The sequence below is a fragment of the Zootoca vivipara genome, chromosome 4, assembly GCF_965207765.1.
Source record: "Zootoca vivipara chromosome 4, rZooViv2.hap1.1, whole genome shotgun sequence".
Classification (NCBI taxonomy): domain Eukaryota; kingdom Metazoa; phylum Chordata; class Lepidosauria; order Squamata; family Lacertidae; genus Zootoca; species Zootoca vivipara.
This window is the reverse complement of record NC_142587.1, coordinates 100,850,786-100,868,505: the sequence shown is the minus strand read 5'-3', so window position 1 is coordinate 100,868,505 and position 17,720 is coordinate 100,850,786. Positions and strand designations below refer to the sequence as shown.

Here is a 17,720-nt window from a genome sequence, read left to right as displayed (position 1 = left end):
TACAAACACTACCAACGATTGATGACTGGCAGATGAAGATGATGGAGTTTATGGAACTGGCTGAGATGAATCCGCAACCAGGGAGAGGAAGCGATGGAAGAAGAATGGAAATATTTTAAACTGTATTTAAAAAAATATGCTAAAGTAACATATTAGATCAGAAATTAAGATGCAAATAAACTGTGGAATTTAGAAATATGTGATATGAAAGCTAAAAAGTAAGGTTAGGTAAGGTGATGAAAATGATTTATAATTTGCTAACTATAAATGTGTTAAAGAACCACAGGGAGGGAAGCCCGAGGAGGTCCCATTAAATCATGTGAGATGTTATGAGAATTATTATTACATATGTGTGAGGGACAAGGGATACAGGGAAGTCCCTCCCATCTTAAGTTCCAGCCCATCCCCAAGCGCTGGGGAGAGCAGGGAGAGCTCTGCCTCCAGCGGAGAGTCAGGAAGTGGTGTCCGAGGCTCAGGCAAGGTTGCGGAGCCCATGCCCCAGGTGGGACAGGAAGGTGTGAGCACGGGGGGAAGGCCAATTCCCCCAACTCCGGAATTGCGACGCAAACGTAGGGGGAAGAGGTTGGGTCTCCCAAAGCTTCTTTGCTGGAAGAAAATGCGCCAATCTCCATTCGGAGGTTCTGACACCTCACTGTAAGCATGTATATAGATCGTTCTGACCACTGTAAATAATCAGCACTTAATAAAAGTCTAAAAAGACTATGCTGTGAGGAGTCGTTACTCTAGAGTAGCCACATCAGCGCCTCTGACAGCAACCTCCGAATCTTTTTTGGCTACTTTGGAGTGCCGCGATGAGCGCGCAAGAGGCTGAGCGTTGGAGGCTGGAGGCCGAAGCGGTGAAGCAGGAGATACGGAACCTGACAGCGCAGGCCCAGCAGCAATTACATGCCGCTCAGGAGGAAGCGCGCGGGACGCGGGAGGAGCTGAACAAGCTGGTGGAGCAGGTGAGGACGAAAGAGGAGACTGAGAAGCAGCTAAGGGTGATGGTATTGGACCTGCAGAAAAAGTTGGATGAGGAAAGGGACGCGAGAGGTGGGGGGGGCGCCCCAGCCACAGCTAGTCCAAATGAGAAGGGGACAGACCCTAGTCACCAAGTTTAGCGGCGACCCTAGGGAGTACCTAGGATTTGAGACGGAAATAAACTATGCGCTGGAACTGCATGCAGCGGAATTCCCAGATGAAGCGCACAGAGTCTCCTTTATTATAGAGCATTTGACGGGGGCCGCCCGCGAATGGGTCAGACCGCTCATCGCGCAAGAAAATGATTGCATGAAGAACGTAAAACTATTTTTAGAAGCTTTAAAAATAATGTACGCTAGTGACAGTGAAATGGAAGCCACAAAAGAAGAGCTTCATAACTTAACACAAGGAAAATTAACAGTTAGAGACTACTGGGCGAGATTCACCATGCTGGTGCACAAACTGGGGTGGGATCTGCACAGTGATCCAGTGAAATCAGCTTTCTATCTGGGCTTGCACCCAGACGTTAAGGATGAGCTGGCGAGAGGTCCAAAACCGCGGACTGGATGAGTTGAGCAAAGCTGCGCTAGCGGTGGGGGTGAGACAGGAATCCAGATGGAATGACAAACAAACGACGCGCGCAGCAAAACCTTGGTTCCCACGCTCCCAGGACAGACCTCATCACCAAATCCCACCCCAGGGCCCACCCCAAGCCCCGCCCAGACCTAGCCCAGAGTCGGAACCAATGAAGATCGGAGGAGCGCGCGCGTGGGCTTTTCAAACCCCGGCACCACAGAAACGCAAAGAGGGGAGGGGAGGAAACTGCTTTTTGTGCCACTCCCCCAGTCACCTCGTCAGGAATTGTCCGCATCGCCGGGAATGGCAGGGAAGGGCGGGAACTGTTATGCCCGCCCCCACAGACTCAACGCAACAGCAGGGAAACGAGACAGCCAGGCTGCAGGAGACAAGGGGCAGCAGCCAGGCGCAATCGACAGAAACCAGCCCCCTCCCTCCCTCCCTTCCACAGAGGGGCAGCGCCAGCCCACACCCCCCAGAGCAGGGGTGGTTCTAGAAGTGACTCTGACACTCCCTAATGGGTACCCACTGACAGTTTTAGCGTTAATCGACTCGGGGGCGTCTGCCAATTTTTTTTCAAGAAATTTTGCGGAAGCACACCAGATCCAACTGCTGCAGCTGGACTTTCCCCTGCACGTCTCCACCATTGACGGCAGGGAGTTACTGGGAGGGGCCATCACCAACCAGACCCCCCCCCATGAGAATGACAGTAGGAAGGCACTCAGAGACACTGGCTTTCAACGTCACCACCATCTCAGACCCCCCCATAGTGCTAGGAATGAGCTGGCTAGCACGCCACGACCCATCCATAAGCTGGCACCAGAGATGCATTACATTTGGGTCTGACTTTTGTCTGGAACATTGCATGCAGCGCCAACCAGGGGAGGGGCCACCGATAGCCACGGTGGCCACCATGCACGTTAAGGGGGGAGAGGCGATTCCCAAACAGTACTGGGACCTACAGGAGGTCTTCAGCGAAGCGGAATCCGACCACCTGCCACCGCACAGGTCCTTTGATTGTCAGATAAACCTGATACCGGGGGCAACGCTACCCCCAGCCAAGCTGTACTCCATGTCAGACCAGGAACTGGAGGATCTGAGGGAGTTCATCGACAATAACCTCAAGCGGGGGTTCATCAGAGAAAGCAAGGCAGCAGGGGGCAGCCCGGTCTTCTGGGTGGACAAGAAAGACACGCAACAGCGCCGTCTGGTGGTGGATTTTAGACGCCTGAACAGCATGACAGAACCAGTGGCGTTTCCAATGCCCAGAGTGGACAATCTGTTGACAGCAGTGCGCAGGGGCAAGATCTTCACCAAGCTCGATCTAAGGGGAGCGTACAACTTAATCAGGATCAGGGAAGGCGATGAGTGGAAGACCACGATGTTCACGCCTCTGGGATCGTTTGAATACCTGGTGATGCCCTTCGGTTTGCAAGGGGGCTCAGCATGCTTCCAGGCCTTCATGCACCACGTCCTGGGGTCCCTCCTCTTCAAGAACTGCTTGGTCTTCCTAGATGACATCCTTATATACTCCCAGGACCCAGTGCAGCATGTGAAGGATGTCAGGGAGGTGTTGCAGCGCCTGAAGGAGCACCACCTGTATGTGAAGCTGGAGAAGTGCAAGTTTCACACCAAGGAGGTGGACTTCCTGGGCTACAAGCTGTCAGACAAGGGGCTAGCGATGGATAAGGACAAGGTGCAGGCCATCCTGGACTGGCACAGCCCCAGGACGCGCAAAGATGCCCAACGCCTACTAGGCTTGGCCAACTTCTACAGGAAGTTCATCAAGAACTTCTCTCGAGTTACGGCTCCCATCACTGACTGCCTGAGAGGCAAGCAGAAGTTCAGGTGGACACAGGAGGCGCAGGCAGCGTTCGAAAGCCTCAAGAGGGTGTTCGCCTCAGACCAGAACCTGTTCCATGTGGTACAGCACGCGCCACTGCGCATCGAAACTGACGCTTCAGACCGCACGGTGGGAGCCATTTTACTGCAACTGGATGCCAACAGAGAGTGGAGACCCTGTGCCTTTTTCTCCAGAAAGCTGACCCAGCCAGAGCGCAACTACACGATGTTTGATAAGGAGCTTCTCGCGATCCATTCTGCGTTTAAACACTGGAGACACTTCCTGGTGGGCGCCAAGCACCCCATTCAGGTGTGCATGGACCACAAGAACCTGGAGTTCTGGAGAACAGCCAGGGTGCTCAACCAGCGGCAGATACGGTGGGCAGAGTTCTTCTCGCACTTCAACTTCTCCATCCACTACATACCGGGGGAGCAGAATGTCAGGGCGGATGCCCTCTCCCGCAAACCAGAGTACATGGAGGAGGAGTTGCCACCAGCACCCAGGCACATTTTCCCCCCATCGGCATGGTCCTGCGGAGCAGCAGTGGTGAGCGAGGCAGAACTCACAGCACTGACGGCAGCAGATGAGTTCGCCACCCGCATCTTCAGAGATCTGCGAGGGGGGAGGGAGCAGGCAAAAGACTTTGAGGAAAGGAGGGGGTTGCTTTTTTACAGGGGAGCCCTGTACCTGCCCACCACACAGCTCAGAGGTAAGGTCCTCAAGCAGATGCACGACAACCCAACAGCGGGTCATTTTGGAAGGGACAAAACCACTCACTTAGTCATGAGACACTTCTGGTGGCCAGGGGTGCGGGAGGATGTTCAGGACTATGTAAGGGGCTGACACCTGCCAGCGAGCAAAGGTAGTCAGAGCAGCACCAGCAGGGTTGCTGGAGCCATTAGCCACACCACACAGGCCGTGGGAAGTAGTGTCCATGGACTTCGTCACAGACCTGCCTTCTTCCAGGGGCAAGACAGCAGTGTTGGTGGTGGTGGACCTCATGTCCAAAATGTGCCACTTTATACCGTGTGCCAGGGCGGTCTCTGCAGAAGAGACGGCCAAACTGTTCGTTGACCACGTATTCAGACTGCATGGGTTACCCTTAAGGGTTATTTCGGACCGAGGCCGCCAATTTGTTTCCAGGTTCTGGCGGCGGCTCATGAACCTCCTGCAGGTGGAGGTCAGCTTGTCGACGGCTCGGCACCCGCAGACCAATGGACAGGCGGAGAGGGTCAACGCCATTCTGCAGCAGTACCTGAGATGCTACGTCAGCCAGAGGCAAACGGACTGGGTGGATCGCCTGCCACTGGCAGAATTTGCCTACAACAATGCGGTGCACGTCTCCACAGGGGTGTCACCCTTTAAGGCCAACTACGGGCGCGACCTCAGATCTTTCCCAGAGAGGGAGGGGGAGGAGGAAGAGGAGGGCCCGCAGGCAGAAGATTGGGCGGAGGAACTGGAGACGGTGCACCAACAACTCCGGGAGCACTTGGAGAGGGCCAAGGAAGCGTACAAGAAGGGGGCAGATCGCCACAGACGACCGGGGGAGGTCATCAGGGTGGGGGACAGGGTTTGGTTGTCCTCTGAAGGCCTTCCTACCAGAGGGTGATGCAAGAAGTTGGCGCCCAGGAGGCTGGGCCCCTTCACGGTCACGCAACAGGTCAATCCGGTAGCCTTCAGGCTGGCACTGCCAGAGGACATGAGGGTGCACCCAGTGTTTCATAGATCGCTGCTGTCGCCGTACAGAGAAAGCACCAGGTTCAGGGACAGCGATCAGCCTCCTGAGGGAGGGGGTAAAGGGAGAGGGCTGAGTACCTCATGGCATGGGAGGACACTCTGCCGTCCCACAATGAGTGGATACCTGCCACGGAAGTACAAGAGGAATTTTTAGTGGAAGAGTTCCACGCCCTTTTCCCCCACAGGCCCAAGCCCTGGCACATGGAAAGGGAGGGAGAGGGGGAGGGGCGGGAGGAAGGGATCGCAGGAAGCAGCTCCCCATGGAGATGGGAAGCGGAATTTGAGGATACGGAAGAAGAGGTGTGGGTTTCACCGAGGTCGACTACGTCAGAGGCAGGAGAGGACTGGCAGCACATTTTTACTCCCACCAGCTCTGACGCCACAGACTTTTTGGGATTCCCGTCTTCTCAGGGGGAGGGGGAAAGATCGCCGGATTGGGGGGAAATTTTTACACCCACAGACTCTGACACCACGGACTTTTTGGGGTTTCACTCGTCCCCAGCAAGCAGAGAGCCCCTAGGGAGGGGGGAAGGGGAGCCTGGGAGGGGGGTGGATGTGAGAGACAAGGGATACAGGGAAGTCCCTCCCATCTTAAGTTCCAGCCCATCCCCAAGCGCTGGGGAGAGCTGGGGAGAGCAGGGAGAGCTCTCAGGAAGTGGTGTCCGAGGCTCAGGCAAGGTTGCGGAGCCCATGCCCCAGGTGGGACAGGAAGGTGTGAGCACGGGGGGAAGGCCAATTCCCCCAACTCCGGAATTGCGACGCAAACGTAGGGGGAAGAGGTTGGGTCTCCCAAAGCTTCTTTGCTGGAAGAAAACGCGCCAATCTCCATTCGGAGGTTCTGACACCTCACCGTAAGCATGTATATAGATCGTTCTGACCACTGTAAATAATCAGCACTTAATAAAAGTCTAAAAAGACTATGCTGCGAGGAGTCGTTACTCTAGAGTAGCCACATCAGCGCCTCTGACAATATATTTTTCTTTTTCTTTTTTTATGCTAATTTTCTAATTTTTCTTTTTTCTTATGTATTGTTATTTTTCTGAAAATACTAATAAAAATATTATTTAAAAAAAATCAATCCAGGTGTCACCCATCCTGTATTTGTGCCTTTCATTTTTTTTGCCCAAGTGTAGTATTTTACATTTCTCCTTGTTAAAATTCATCTTGTTTGCTTTGGCCCAGTTGTCTAATCTGTTAAGGTCATTTTGAAGTGTGATCCTGTACTCTGGGGTATTAGCCACCCCTCCCAATTTGGTGTCGCTGGCAAACTTGCTCAGGATGCCCTCAAGCCCATCATCCAAGTCATTGATAAAGATGTTGAATAAGACTGGGCTCAAGACAGAACCCTGTGGCACCCCACTAGTCACTACTCTCCAGGATGAGGAGGAGCCATTGATGAGCACCCTTTGGGTTCGGTCAGTAAGCCAGTTACAAATCCACTGAATGGTAGCATTGTCTAGCCCACATTTTAACAGCTTCTTTCCAAGAATATCATGGGGCACCTTGTCAAAGGCCTTGCTGAAATCAAGATAGGCGACATCCACAGCGTTCCCTTCATCTACCAGGCTTGTAATTCTGTCAAAAAATGAGATCAGATTAGTCTGACATGACTTATTTTTCAGAAACCCATGCTGACTTTTAGTGATCACAGCGTTTCTTTCTAGGTGCTCACAGACCGTTTGCTTAATGATCTGCTCTATAATCTTTCCTGGTATTGATGTCAGGCTGACTGGGCGGTAATTGTTTGGGTCCTCTCTTTCCCCCTTTTTGAAAATAGGGACAACATTTGCCCTCCTCCAGTCTGCTGGAACTTCGCCTGTTCTCCAGGAATTTTCAAAGATTATTCCCAGTGGTTCTGAAATCACCTCTGCCAGTTCTTTTAATACTCTTGGATGTATTTCATCTGGCCCTGGAGACTTGAATACATCTAAACTAGCCAAGGATTCTTGTACTACCTCCTTACTTATTCTGGGCTGTGTTTCACCTGCTGAATCATCTGCTCCATATTCTTCAGGTCGGGCATTGTTTTCTTTTTTGGAGAAGACTGAGGCAAAGAAGGCATTGAGGAGTTCAGCCCTTTCTCTGTCCCCTTTTTGCATTTCACCATCTTCTCCTCTAAGTGACCCCACTCTTTCCTTGTTCTTCCTTTTGCTACGGACATACCCATAAAAGCCCTTTTTGTTGCTTTTAACCTCTCTGGCGAGCCTGAGTTCATTCTGTGCTTTAGCTTTTCTTACTTTGTCTCTACATGTGCTGGCTATATGTTTGAATTCCTCTCTTGTGATTTCCCCCCTTTTCCATTTTTTGTACATATCCCTTTTAAATCTTAACTCAGTTAAAAGTTCTTTAGATAGCCACCCTGGCTTCTTTAGGCACCTTCCATGTTTCCGTCTCATTGGTATTGCCTGAAGTTGTGCTTTTAATATCTCCCTTTTAACATGGGATCTCACCCAGCGTTTCCCTAAGTTTTCTGAAGTCAGCTTTCTTAAAGTCTAGGATTTGAGTCTTAGTATGCTTGGTTGCTCCTTTCTGCTGAACAATAAACTCCAGAAGAGCACGATCACTCCCACCTAGAGGAGCAAGCTAAATAACTTCTGCACCAGACCAACAATCGATTCCTTTAAGAGACAATCTGGAATCAATGTGCACCAGAATTATTATTATTCGTAGTATACTGTATTGCTGATACCCTATTTTCTCAAGTAGAAAAAAAGATATACCTTAAAATTCAGTAGGCTGAAACTCTTAACACGTAATATTTTTAGAATGATGATTTGAGTAATAATTTAAGGCACTTGGCATGCAATCCGAAGGGCCCCTAGGACAAATCGGATCAACTCCTCCTATGCTGGAGACAAGAGATTTGATGTCAGAAGCAACCTCCCAACTTCTGGCTCCTCCAATTCCCTGGCCAAAGATGGGGCGGAGGGGAATATGAAAGGGGTTATCTTACTCATGAGCGTGACTGGATATCTCCAGTTTGGGTGTGTGTCGGGGGGGGTGGACCTTCAAATGCTCTCCATTTTTGTTGGCCTGCTGATGTTGGATCTCCCATGAAAGGAGGCGCAGTGCATTGGAGGAGCCAGAAGTCAATGCGTGGAGGAGGAGCATTGGTGATGTTTCAATGCATTCCTATGGGAAACCGCGACTCACAAGACGAAGTTTTCGTAGGACGAATTGACTCCTGGAATGAATTAAATTCGTCTTGCGAGGCACAACTGTAATACAATAAACAATGAATAAGCTGTTTCTTAGATATAAAGGATTTTATATCTGTATTACTATTGTCTGTATTTGCATTAGGCTAAAGTAACTGTCTTTTGGTTCCAGAAGGTACAGCTACTATTGGTTCATTTAAGCTGCTGTATTTGTCTCCTTCACCACTTCATCTTTAACCTCCCATTCTAGCAATGTGTTATACATTTTAGAAATAATGTTCCAATTATTCTGCAATAAATTCATTTCTAATAAGGAAGGTTCATTCCTAAATCCTTTTTTAAAAAAAATCTTCATTAAAGACTATGACAAAATGGGCAATGGATCTGGGAAAACCTATACAAGCGGAAAAATGGGAAAGACTATGGAATACATCATGGAGGTTTACTGCGTCAGAAGGAATTAGAGAAAACTTAGAATCATAGAGTTGGAAGAGACCACAAGGGCCATCCAGTCCAACCCCCTGCCAAGCAGGAAACACCATCAAAGCATTCTTGACATATGCCTGTCAAGCCTCCGCTTAAAGACCTCCAAAGGAGACTCCACCACACTTCTTGGCAGCAAATTCCACTGTCGAACAGCTCTTACTGTCAGGAAGTTCTTCCTAATGTTTAGGTGGAATCTTCTTTCTTGTAGCTTGAATCCATTGCTCCGTGTCCGCTTCTCTGGAGCAGCAGTAAACAACATTTCACCCTCCTCCATATGACATCCTTTCATATATTTGAACATGGCTATCATATCACCCCTTAACCTTCTCTTCTCCAGGCTAAACATACCCAGCTCCCTAAACCGTTCCTCATAAGGCATCGTTTCCAGGCCTTTGACCATTTTGGTTGCCCTCTTCTGGACACGTTCCAGCTTGTCAGTATCCTTCTTGAAGTGTGGTGCCCAGAACTGGACACAGTACTCCAGGTGAGGTCTGACCAGAGCAGAATACAGTGGTACTATTACTTCCCTTGATCTAGATGCTATACTCCTATTGATGCAGCCCAGAATTGCATTGGCTTTTTTAGCTGCTGCATCACACTGTTGACTCATGTCAAGTTTGTGGTCTACCAAGACTCCTAGATCCTTTTCACATGTTCTTGATCAAGATGTTTTATAGGTGGTATCTGACGCCAGTAAAAATTCATAAAATGTATAAAACCAGAGACAATTGCTGTTGGAGATGCCAGAAGGAAGTGGGGAACTTCCGACATATATGGTGGTAAAGGTAAAGGTAAAGGGACCCCTGACCATTAGGTCCAGTCGTGACCGACTCTGGGGTTGCGCGCTCATCTCACATTATTGGCCGAGGGAGCCGGCGTATAGCTTCCAGGTCATGTGGCCAGCATGACAAAGCCACTTCTGGCAAACCAGAGCAGCACTTGGAAACGCCGTTTACCTTCCCGCTGTAGCGGTTCCTATTTATCTACTTGCATTTGACGTGCTTTCGAACTGCTAGGTTGGCAGGAGCTGGGACCAAGCAACGGGAGCTCACCCCGTCACAGGGATTCGAACCGCCGACCTTCTGATCAGCAAGCCCTAGGCTCAGTGTTTTAACCACAGCGCCACCTGGGTCCCTTATATATGGTGGTATTGCGATAAAATAAAACACTTTTGGAATGAAGTATTAGAGGAATTGAAAAAATATTTAAATATAATATCAAAAAAAAACCCGGAGTCCTTTCTATTAGGAATGGTAGAGGAAGACAAAAGCAAACAGGATGAAAAGGTTTTCCTCTATGCAACGGCAGCGGCAAGAATATTAGTCGCCAAGTATTGGAAAAAAACAAGAAATCCCCAGTATTAGGGAATGGCAAGAAAAGGTGATTCATTATATAGAATTGGCCAAATTAACAAATTCTATCAGAGGGGGTAGTATTCAAAAGCTCAAATATAATTGGGAAAAATTCGGAGATTATTTGAAAAGACTTGGATTTCTGTCAAATATTCCGTAGAGATCCCAAGGTGATAATTAAAAGAAAGTCCAAAAAGAAGTGAATTTATTAGCCCGGGAGGATGATGAGTGGAAGTCGATCTGAATATGGATTTATATAAAATTAATACAAGTCATTAACACTAAACAGTTTATGGGATTATGATTTTGATATTTGTTAGTAGACATGTTCCCTCCAAAATGTATCCCTTTCTAGCTAGTCCCCCGTCCCTATAAATGTAGCTTTCCTCTCCTCAGAGCTGTCTTGTTTGCTTGAATAAAGAAGTGTTACTAGAGAACTGTCTCCAGCTGAAATCACAAACCCCACATCACAACAAAGCACATGGGGAAAGTTTAATAATTTAAGAAGCTCAGAGTCCAGCCAAGAGCCTCACCCCCAAAAGGATATCTGGGCATCGGCGTAGCCAGGGGGGACAACTGCACCCCTAAATCCATAATAAATAATAAAAAGCAGAGGTTCTGCCAAGTGAGAGAGGCCTGAGTTGGGTGGACTCTGCTTTGCAAGGGTTAAAGGGAACTGAGCTGCCTGCTTATTTAACTTATATGCAGAATTCATCATGCGAAAGGCTGGACTAGATGAATCCCAAGCCGGAATTAAGATTGCCGGAAAAAATATCAACAACCTCAGATATGCAGATGACACAACCTTGATGGCAGAAAGTGAGGAGGAATTAAAGAACCTTTTAATGAGGGTGAAAGAGGAGAGCGCAAAATATGGTCTGAAGCTCAACATCAAAAAAACCAAGATCATGGCCACTGGTCCCATCACCTCCTGGCAAATAGAAGGGGAAGAAATGGAGGCAGTGAGAGATTTTACTTTCTTGGGCTCCTTGATCACTGCAGATGGTGACAGCAGTCACGAAATTAAAAGACGCCTGCTTCTTGGGAGAAAAGCAATGACAAACCTAGACAGCATCTTAAAAAGCAGAGACATCACCTTGCCTACAAAGGTCCGTATAGTTAAAGCTATGGTTTTCCCAGTAGTGATGTATGGAAGTGAGAGCTGGACCATAAAGAAGGCTGATCGCCGAAGAATTGATGCTTTTGAATTATGGTGCTGGAGGAGACTCTTGAGAGTCCCATGGACTGCAAGAAGATCAAACCTATCCATTCTGAAGGAAATCAGCCCTGAGTGCTCACTGGAAGGACAGATTGTGAAGCTGAGGCTCCAATACTTTGGCCACCTCATGAGAAGAGAAGACTCCCTGGAAAAGACCCTGATGCTGGGAAAGATTGAGGGCACTAGAAGAAGGTGACGACAGAGGATGAGATGGTTGGACAGTGTTCTCGAAGCTACGAACATGAGTTTGATCAAACTGCGGGAGGCAGTGCAAGACAGGAGTGCCTGGCGTGCTATGGTCCATGGGGTCACGAAGAGTCGGACACGACTGAGCGACTAAACAACAACAACTAAAGAGTAACTGGGAGTTTTAGATAACTGACACATGGAACAGTGTTTAAAGTTGGACTGTGCTGATAGCTGATAATGCAATGGTTATATCACGGCAGTTTCCTTGCTTTTCAAGGGGCACTTTCCTTGTCAATGACTGTTGAGTAACCTCAGCATACATGCCATGAGAATGCTGCTCCTCGCATGTCGTTGGAGCATGGGACCAGTGCAGGGCTTGTAACCCAGTGTGAAGTGAGTCCTTCTCCTCCCGTCTCTGCTCATTGCAGGCACGGATTCAGAGATCGTAGGCAAGCCGTGTCTCATCTGTTCTTCTCATTGAGAGCCCCCTAATAAGCTGAGGCCAGCCTGGAAGAGTGTTTGAAAATCTGATTCGACAGTGTTTTCTAGTATGGCACTCAATAGTTTTAATACAGTGGTACTTTGGTTCTCAAATGCCGAAAACACGGAAGGAAGTGTTCCTGTTTTCAAACGTTTTCGGAAGCTGAACATCCGATGCTCCAATCAGAAGCTGCACTTTTCGAACATTTCGGAAGTCAAACGGACTTCTGGAACTGATTAAGTTTGCCGCTTTTGTCTTTGCTATTTAGAATCATAGAATCATAGAGTTGGAAGAGACCACAAGGGCCATCCAGTCCAACCCCCTGCCAAGCAGGAAACACCATCAAAGCATTCTTGACATATGCCTGTCAAGCCTCCGCTTAGACCTCCAAAGAAGGAGACTCCACCACACTCCTTGGCAGCAAATTCCACTGCCGAACAGCTCTTACTGTCAGGAAGTTCTTCCTAACGTTTAGGTGGAATCTTCTTTCTTGTAGTTTGAATCCATTGCTCCGTGTCCGCTTCTCTGGAGCAGCAGAAAACAACCTTTCTCCCTCCTCCATATGACATCCTTTCATATATTTGAACATGGCTATCATGTTTAACCTTCCCTTAAAACACACAGACACACACACAGAGAGACACAGACACACACACACCCCACAACCACCCTTTCCAACAGAAATTCATCACCTGGACAGAAACAGAGTTCCCCCTGTGTATGTCTGTATGGCTAACTTAGTCGGACACGACTAAACGACTCAACAACAAAAGAGCTGCCTTCCTAGAGAGGACAGGAAACGGGGGGGGGCAGGTCCTCCAGAGCCAAGGCCCCTCCCTCCCCAGTCCTTTCCTGCAAGAAGGGGGGGGGTTACTCGGCTTTGCAAGGGTTACAGGGAAGCGAGCTGTCTTCCTAGAGAGGACAGGAAGCAAGGGGGGCCCAGGTCCTCCAGAGCCAAGGCCCCTCCCTCCCTCGTCCTCCTTTCCTGCTTTGGTGTCTCTCCTGCAAGGGCTGCATCGCTGTCCCTTCACTCCTGGGATGGTCGGGTGAGTCTCCTCTCTCTCTCTCTCTCTCCCCAGAGGGTGCAGTGGGGAGACGGGGGGGGGTGTCCCAGGGCTGCAGGGAGGAGAGAGTCCTGCCAGGGAGGGGGGCGAAGTCTGCAAGGCTCTCCTTCCTGGAGATCAGAGGATCCCAAACTTTAACTCTGTGTGACGTCGCTCAGCGTCATTGCACAACAGAGGGAACATGTGCAAATGGTTTTCCAAACCTGGACGAGGAGGTGGACTAGCACCCCCCCCCCCCGTTAAAATACCCACTAGGAGGAGGGAGGGAGAAAAGATGGGAGAGAAAGGCCAGGAATGAAGAGAGGGATCCCAGCCCATAATCTGGCTGCTGCATTGCGGACCAGTTTCCCAGTCGTCCCCAAGGGCAGCTCCACACGGAGGCCACTGCAGCAATCCCCTCGCACCCAGAGCATGGCATCCCAGGACCACATCCTCTCTGTCCCAAAGGGATGGTTGCTGGAAAACCAGCCGAGCCGGAAATGGGCGCTGCTACTCACTGAGCCTCCAGGGACCTTGGCATCAATGGCTGTGTGTGTGTTAAGATATCTAATAGAATAATAACTTTCATGCCCTTCACCCTAAGCTTCAATGGAGATGTGTTGGGCCCCACCCACTTGGCTATCAGGGGTTGGCCAGATGCATACCTGGCCCTCAGAGAAAAGAAAAAGGGACCCCACCCCAGGAGTCTGTCTTGAAGGCGGCAGAGAGTCCAAGTGCAAGAAAAGGAGACAGAAGCTGGGGGGGGGGAAAGCATTTTTCACAAGATACAAATGATTCCCTTGTTAGTCGGTTCTGACTTCATGCATTGACTGGAAGGCAGAAGAAACCAGGTTGATTAATCTTCCAGAAATCCCTTCAGTTGCCTCCACATTTTGCATTGCTAGAAGGCTAGAGACTTATTTCTTCTTCTCCTCTTCCTCCTCCTCTTTCTTTTCAAAAAGAGAGCTCATGTTCTGGGATGTGGTGCAGTCCAGCCCTGGTTCCAAGCAAGACTCATCCATGCTTGGCTCAGGGAACAATCCCCCCCACCCTACACATTCTGTAGCAGAACAATGTATTTGCTTTGTAGGATTTGCTAGAGCTTCTCGTTAAGACGGACAGGGTTTCTTCCGATCTCTTAGAGGCTTCCTGAAAGCACAGATGGATGAGCGAGATTCAGCTAGCACTGAAGCAGGAAGAGGCAATGCCATCCAAACTGGAACCAGTGGGGGATTCTGGGAAAACTCTGTGCAGAAGATCCTGGGTGAGGAGGACACCCTCCGCTCAGAGGTGCAGAGCCAGCAGTTGAGGCAGTTATGCTGCCAGGAGGCCAAAGGACCCCGAGAGGTTTGCAGCCGACTCTACCACTTTTGCCACCAGTGGCTGAAGCCAGAAAGGCACACGAAAGCTGAGATGCTGGACCTGGTGATCTTGGAGCAGTTCCTGGCTGTCCTTCCCCCGGAGATGGAGAGCTGGGTGAGGGAATGCGGAGCGGAGACCAGTTCCCAGGCGGTGGCCCTGGCCGAAGGTTTCCTCCTGAGTCAGGCAGAGGAGAGAAAGCAGGTGAGAGAGACTTTCCTCTGGATACTCCCAAGGGGCTCCAAACAGGACAGAGAACATCCCATAATGGTCTACTGATGGCCGATCCGTTTTCTGGGAAAGCATCCATAGAATGAGATCTCACACCCTTCAAGTCTTTGACATTCTCTTTTAAATATTTCTCCCCATTCTCTGTTTTGAATCCTTGTTTCTTTTTCAGGGAAAGGATCATTTTGCAGAAATGGACCTGGATTCCTGTGAGGCAGAGAGGCCTCCGTTGGACACCATAGAGAGACTACTGGGTAAGGAGGAAGGTGGTTTTTCTCTGTTTGGTCTCATTCTGTTGCTTTTCCAACTCATCTGAGGGTTCTTTTCATCTTGTTTTGTGGGTGACAGTTGGGAACAAGGGGCCAGAGGAGGGGAGATGCATTTCTGCACAACAAACATATGAAATGGGCACAAACGTACAAATGCTCTCAGCAGGTAATGCTTTCTCAAAGGCCCATCTGTAGTTAGAGATGCCCTGTTCCACCTGTGAGAGAAGCAGCCACTCCCGGCATCCTGATTACCTTTTCTCTCTTGCAGGTGACGGAATGATGCCGGCAAGAGCTCCTGATCCGTCTTTTCATGGGGGCAGAAGGGAAGCAGCGGCTGTGGAACCAGATCAGGTCAGGGGAAGCTGCCTTGTGGGGACAGAGGCCGAGAGATGGAGCAATGTCATGGACTGGTTGGGCACAGAGGAATAGTGGGAGGATGCAGCCGGGGAACCAGGAAGAGAAGTGGAGGTAGAAGAAGGATGGGTGATCAGTAGGGGGGAGAGGGAGAAGCCTGGGAAGAGGAGGTAAATAGCAAACCGACAATCACGGAAAATTTAAATAAAAACACAAAGCAAAAAGCCGTGACAATAAACAGTGGAAAATATATAAATATATTATGGCAACAGTGTAAAGAATATTTGCAAAATATATGTGCAAATGCAATGGCCTGACGCATATATTCAATGGTGCATAAACACTACTAATCTCTATCAGTCTATAATTCAGTAGTTCACTTGGGGATCATAAATGTTCTGGGTAAGTATATAGTTGGTATTCAATGGTATTCTGTTTCCAGCAATATTCCTCGACTGTCCTTCTCTATCCTGATGGATTGCCAGCTGAAAATCCTCCCATTTCACTGTTGAACCTCCAGTTTCCTCAAAGGAACAAACTCTTTCTTCAATGATAAAATACCATACATTCAATCAATTACTACATATAACAATGTAAAAATTTTATACAGTCAATTCCTTATACTCACCAATGGGAACAATATAAGAGAGTTAAGCACTGGCTAAAAAGCTCGAGCATTACATACAATCTTCAAGGTCGGCTGAAGCTGATACAAAGTGTAAATTTCTCTGTGTTAAATACATAAAGGGCTAAAAGCCATTTAAAGGGACAGAACAATATAGTGTGAACAGAGAACAGAGAATTCATGCCATAAAATACAAATCCATAAGGTTAGATTACAAAAAGGAACTATAATCAATGGAAAGATTAAGGCCTGAGGGAGCTAGAAAACCCTTCATCTCTGGGATGTTATGTTTGTAAATTTGTTGTTGTTGTTGTTTTGTCGTGTCCAACTCGTCATGACCCCGTGGACCAGAGCACACCAGGCACTCCTGTCTTCCACTGCCTCACGCAGTTTGGTCAGACTCATGTTGGTGGCTTCGAGAACACTGTCCAGCCATCTCGTCCTCTGTCGTCCCCTTCTCCCTGTGTGGTGTAGTGGTTAAGAGCGGTAGACTCGTAATCTGGGGAACCAGGTTCATGTCTCCACTCCTCCACATGCAGCCATACGGTTAGATTACAAAAAGGAACTATAATCAATGGAAAGATTAAGGCCTGAGGGAGCTAGAAAACCCTTCATCTCTGGGATGTTATGTTTGTAAATTTGTTGTTGTTGTTGTTTTGTCGTGTCCGACTCGTTGTGACCCCGTGGACCAGAGCACACCAGGCACTCCTGTCTTCCACTGCCTCCCGCAATTTGGTCAGACTCATGTTGGTGGCTTCGAGAACACTGTCCAACCACCTTGTCCTCTGTCGTCCCCTTCTCCTTGTGCCCTCAATCTTTCCCAACATCCAGGGAGTCTTCTCTTCTCATGAGGTGGCCAAAATATTGGAGCCTCAGCTTCAGGATCTGTCCTTCCAGTGAGCACTCAGGGCTGATTTCCTTCAGAATGGATAGGTTTTATCTTCTTGCAGTCCACGGGACTCTCGAGAGTCTCCTCCAGCACCGTAATTCAAAAGCATCAATTCTTCGGTGATCAGCCTTCTTCATGGTCCAGCTCTCCTAGGCAACCCCATTGCTGGAGACTTACATAGTAAGTCTGTTGCTGTTATAAACAGCAGGTGCACTAAGGAGAATTCCACTGATACAGTGGAGGAGGTGCGTCAGGTGCGCAACTCAGAAGGAGCTACAAAGGGCGAGACGCCCACCAGGTATGCTCAGGAGTTTGCTAACACAGTTGTTGCAGATTTTGCTGTGGTTAGTAGCTCGACACAAGTCTTAGAATCATAGAATCGTAGAGTTGGTAGAGACCACAAGGGCCATCCAGTCCAACCCCCTGCCAAGCAGGAAACACCATCAAAGCATTCCTGTCTCGGCGGCCACTCCCAGTCACCAGTCTAGCTGCCGCATTCTGGATTACCAGGGACAACGTGCATTGATTGCTTGCAAGAGAGCATTAAGTGCCTTGCAAGATCAAGGATGCCGTGTTTGTACAAGCAAATAATGGAGATCTTCACGATGGTGCAATTGCTGGGCAGAAAGGGAACTCCCCATACTTATGTTCCTTCCTTCGTATATTCACCGGGATCCGTAGAGAATGCAGGGACGCGTCTGTAGCTGTTGCCGAGCGAAGTGTGTAAAACTAGCCCCACGTTGGGCACCAGATGAAGTAAAGCAGGCAAATGAGGAGTTATTGCAGGTGAGCTGTGCATAACCAAGCTGATTGCTAGCTTGGCAGAGGCTCCTTTTATTAGCACAATATGCACACGTTTAGGAACAGTCTGACCTTTAGCACTTTTACATCGTGAGCTGACACTTATGTTTCCTCTTATATTTGCGAGACT

The 17,720-nt window shown here is 48.9% G+C and overlaps 1 protein-coding gene across 1 annotated transcript in view; it reads left to right on the top strand.

The window, feature by feature from the left end:
- Positions 1-12,849: 12,849 nt before the first annotated feature.
- Positions 12,850-17,720, top strand: part of LOC132592085 (uncharacterized) — a 34,973-nt gene continuing 30,102 nt past the window's right edge. Inside the window, 3 exon segments of the mRNA XM_088669011.1 lie at positions 12,850-13,068; positions 14,156-14,906; positions 15,190-15,272. Coding sequence (XP_088525137.1) covers positions 14,846-14,906; positions 15,190-15,272 — 144 coding nt within the window. The 5' untranslated portion in view covers positions 12,850-13,068; positions 14,156-14,845.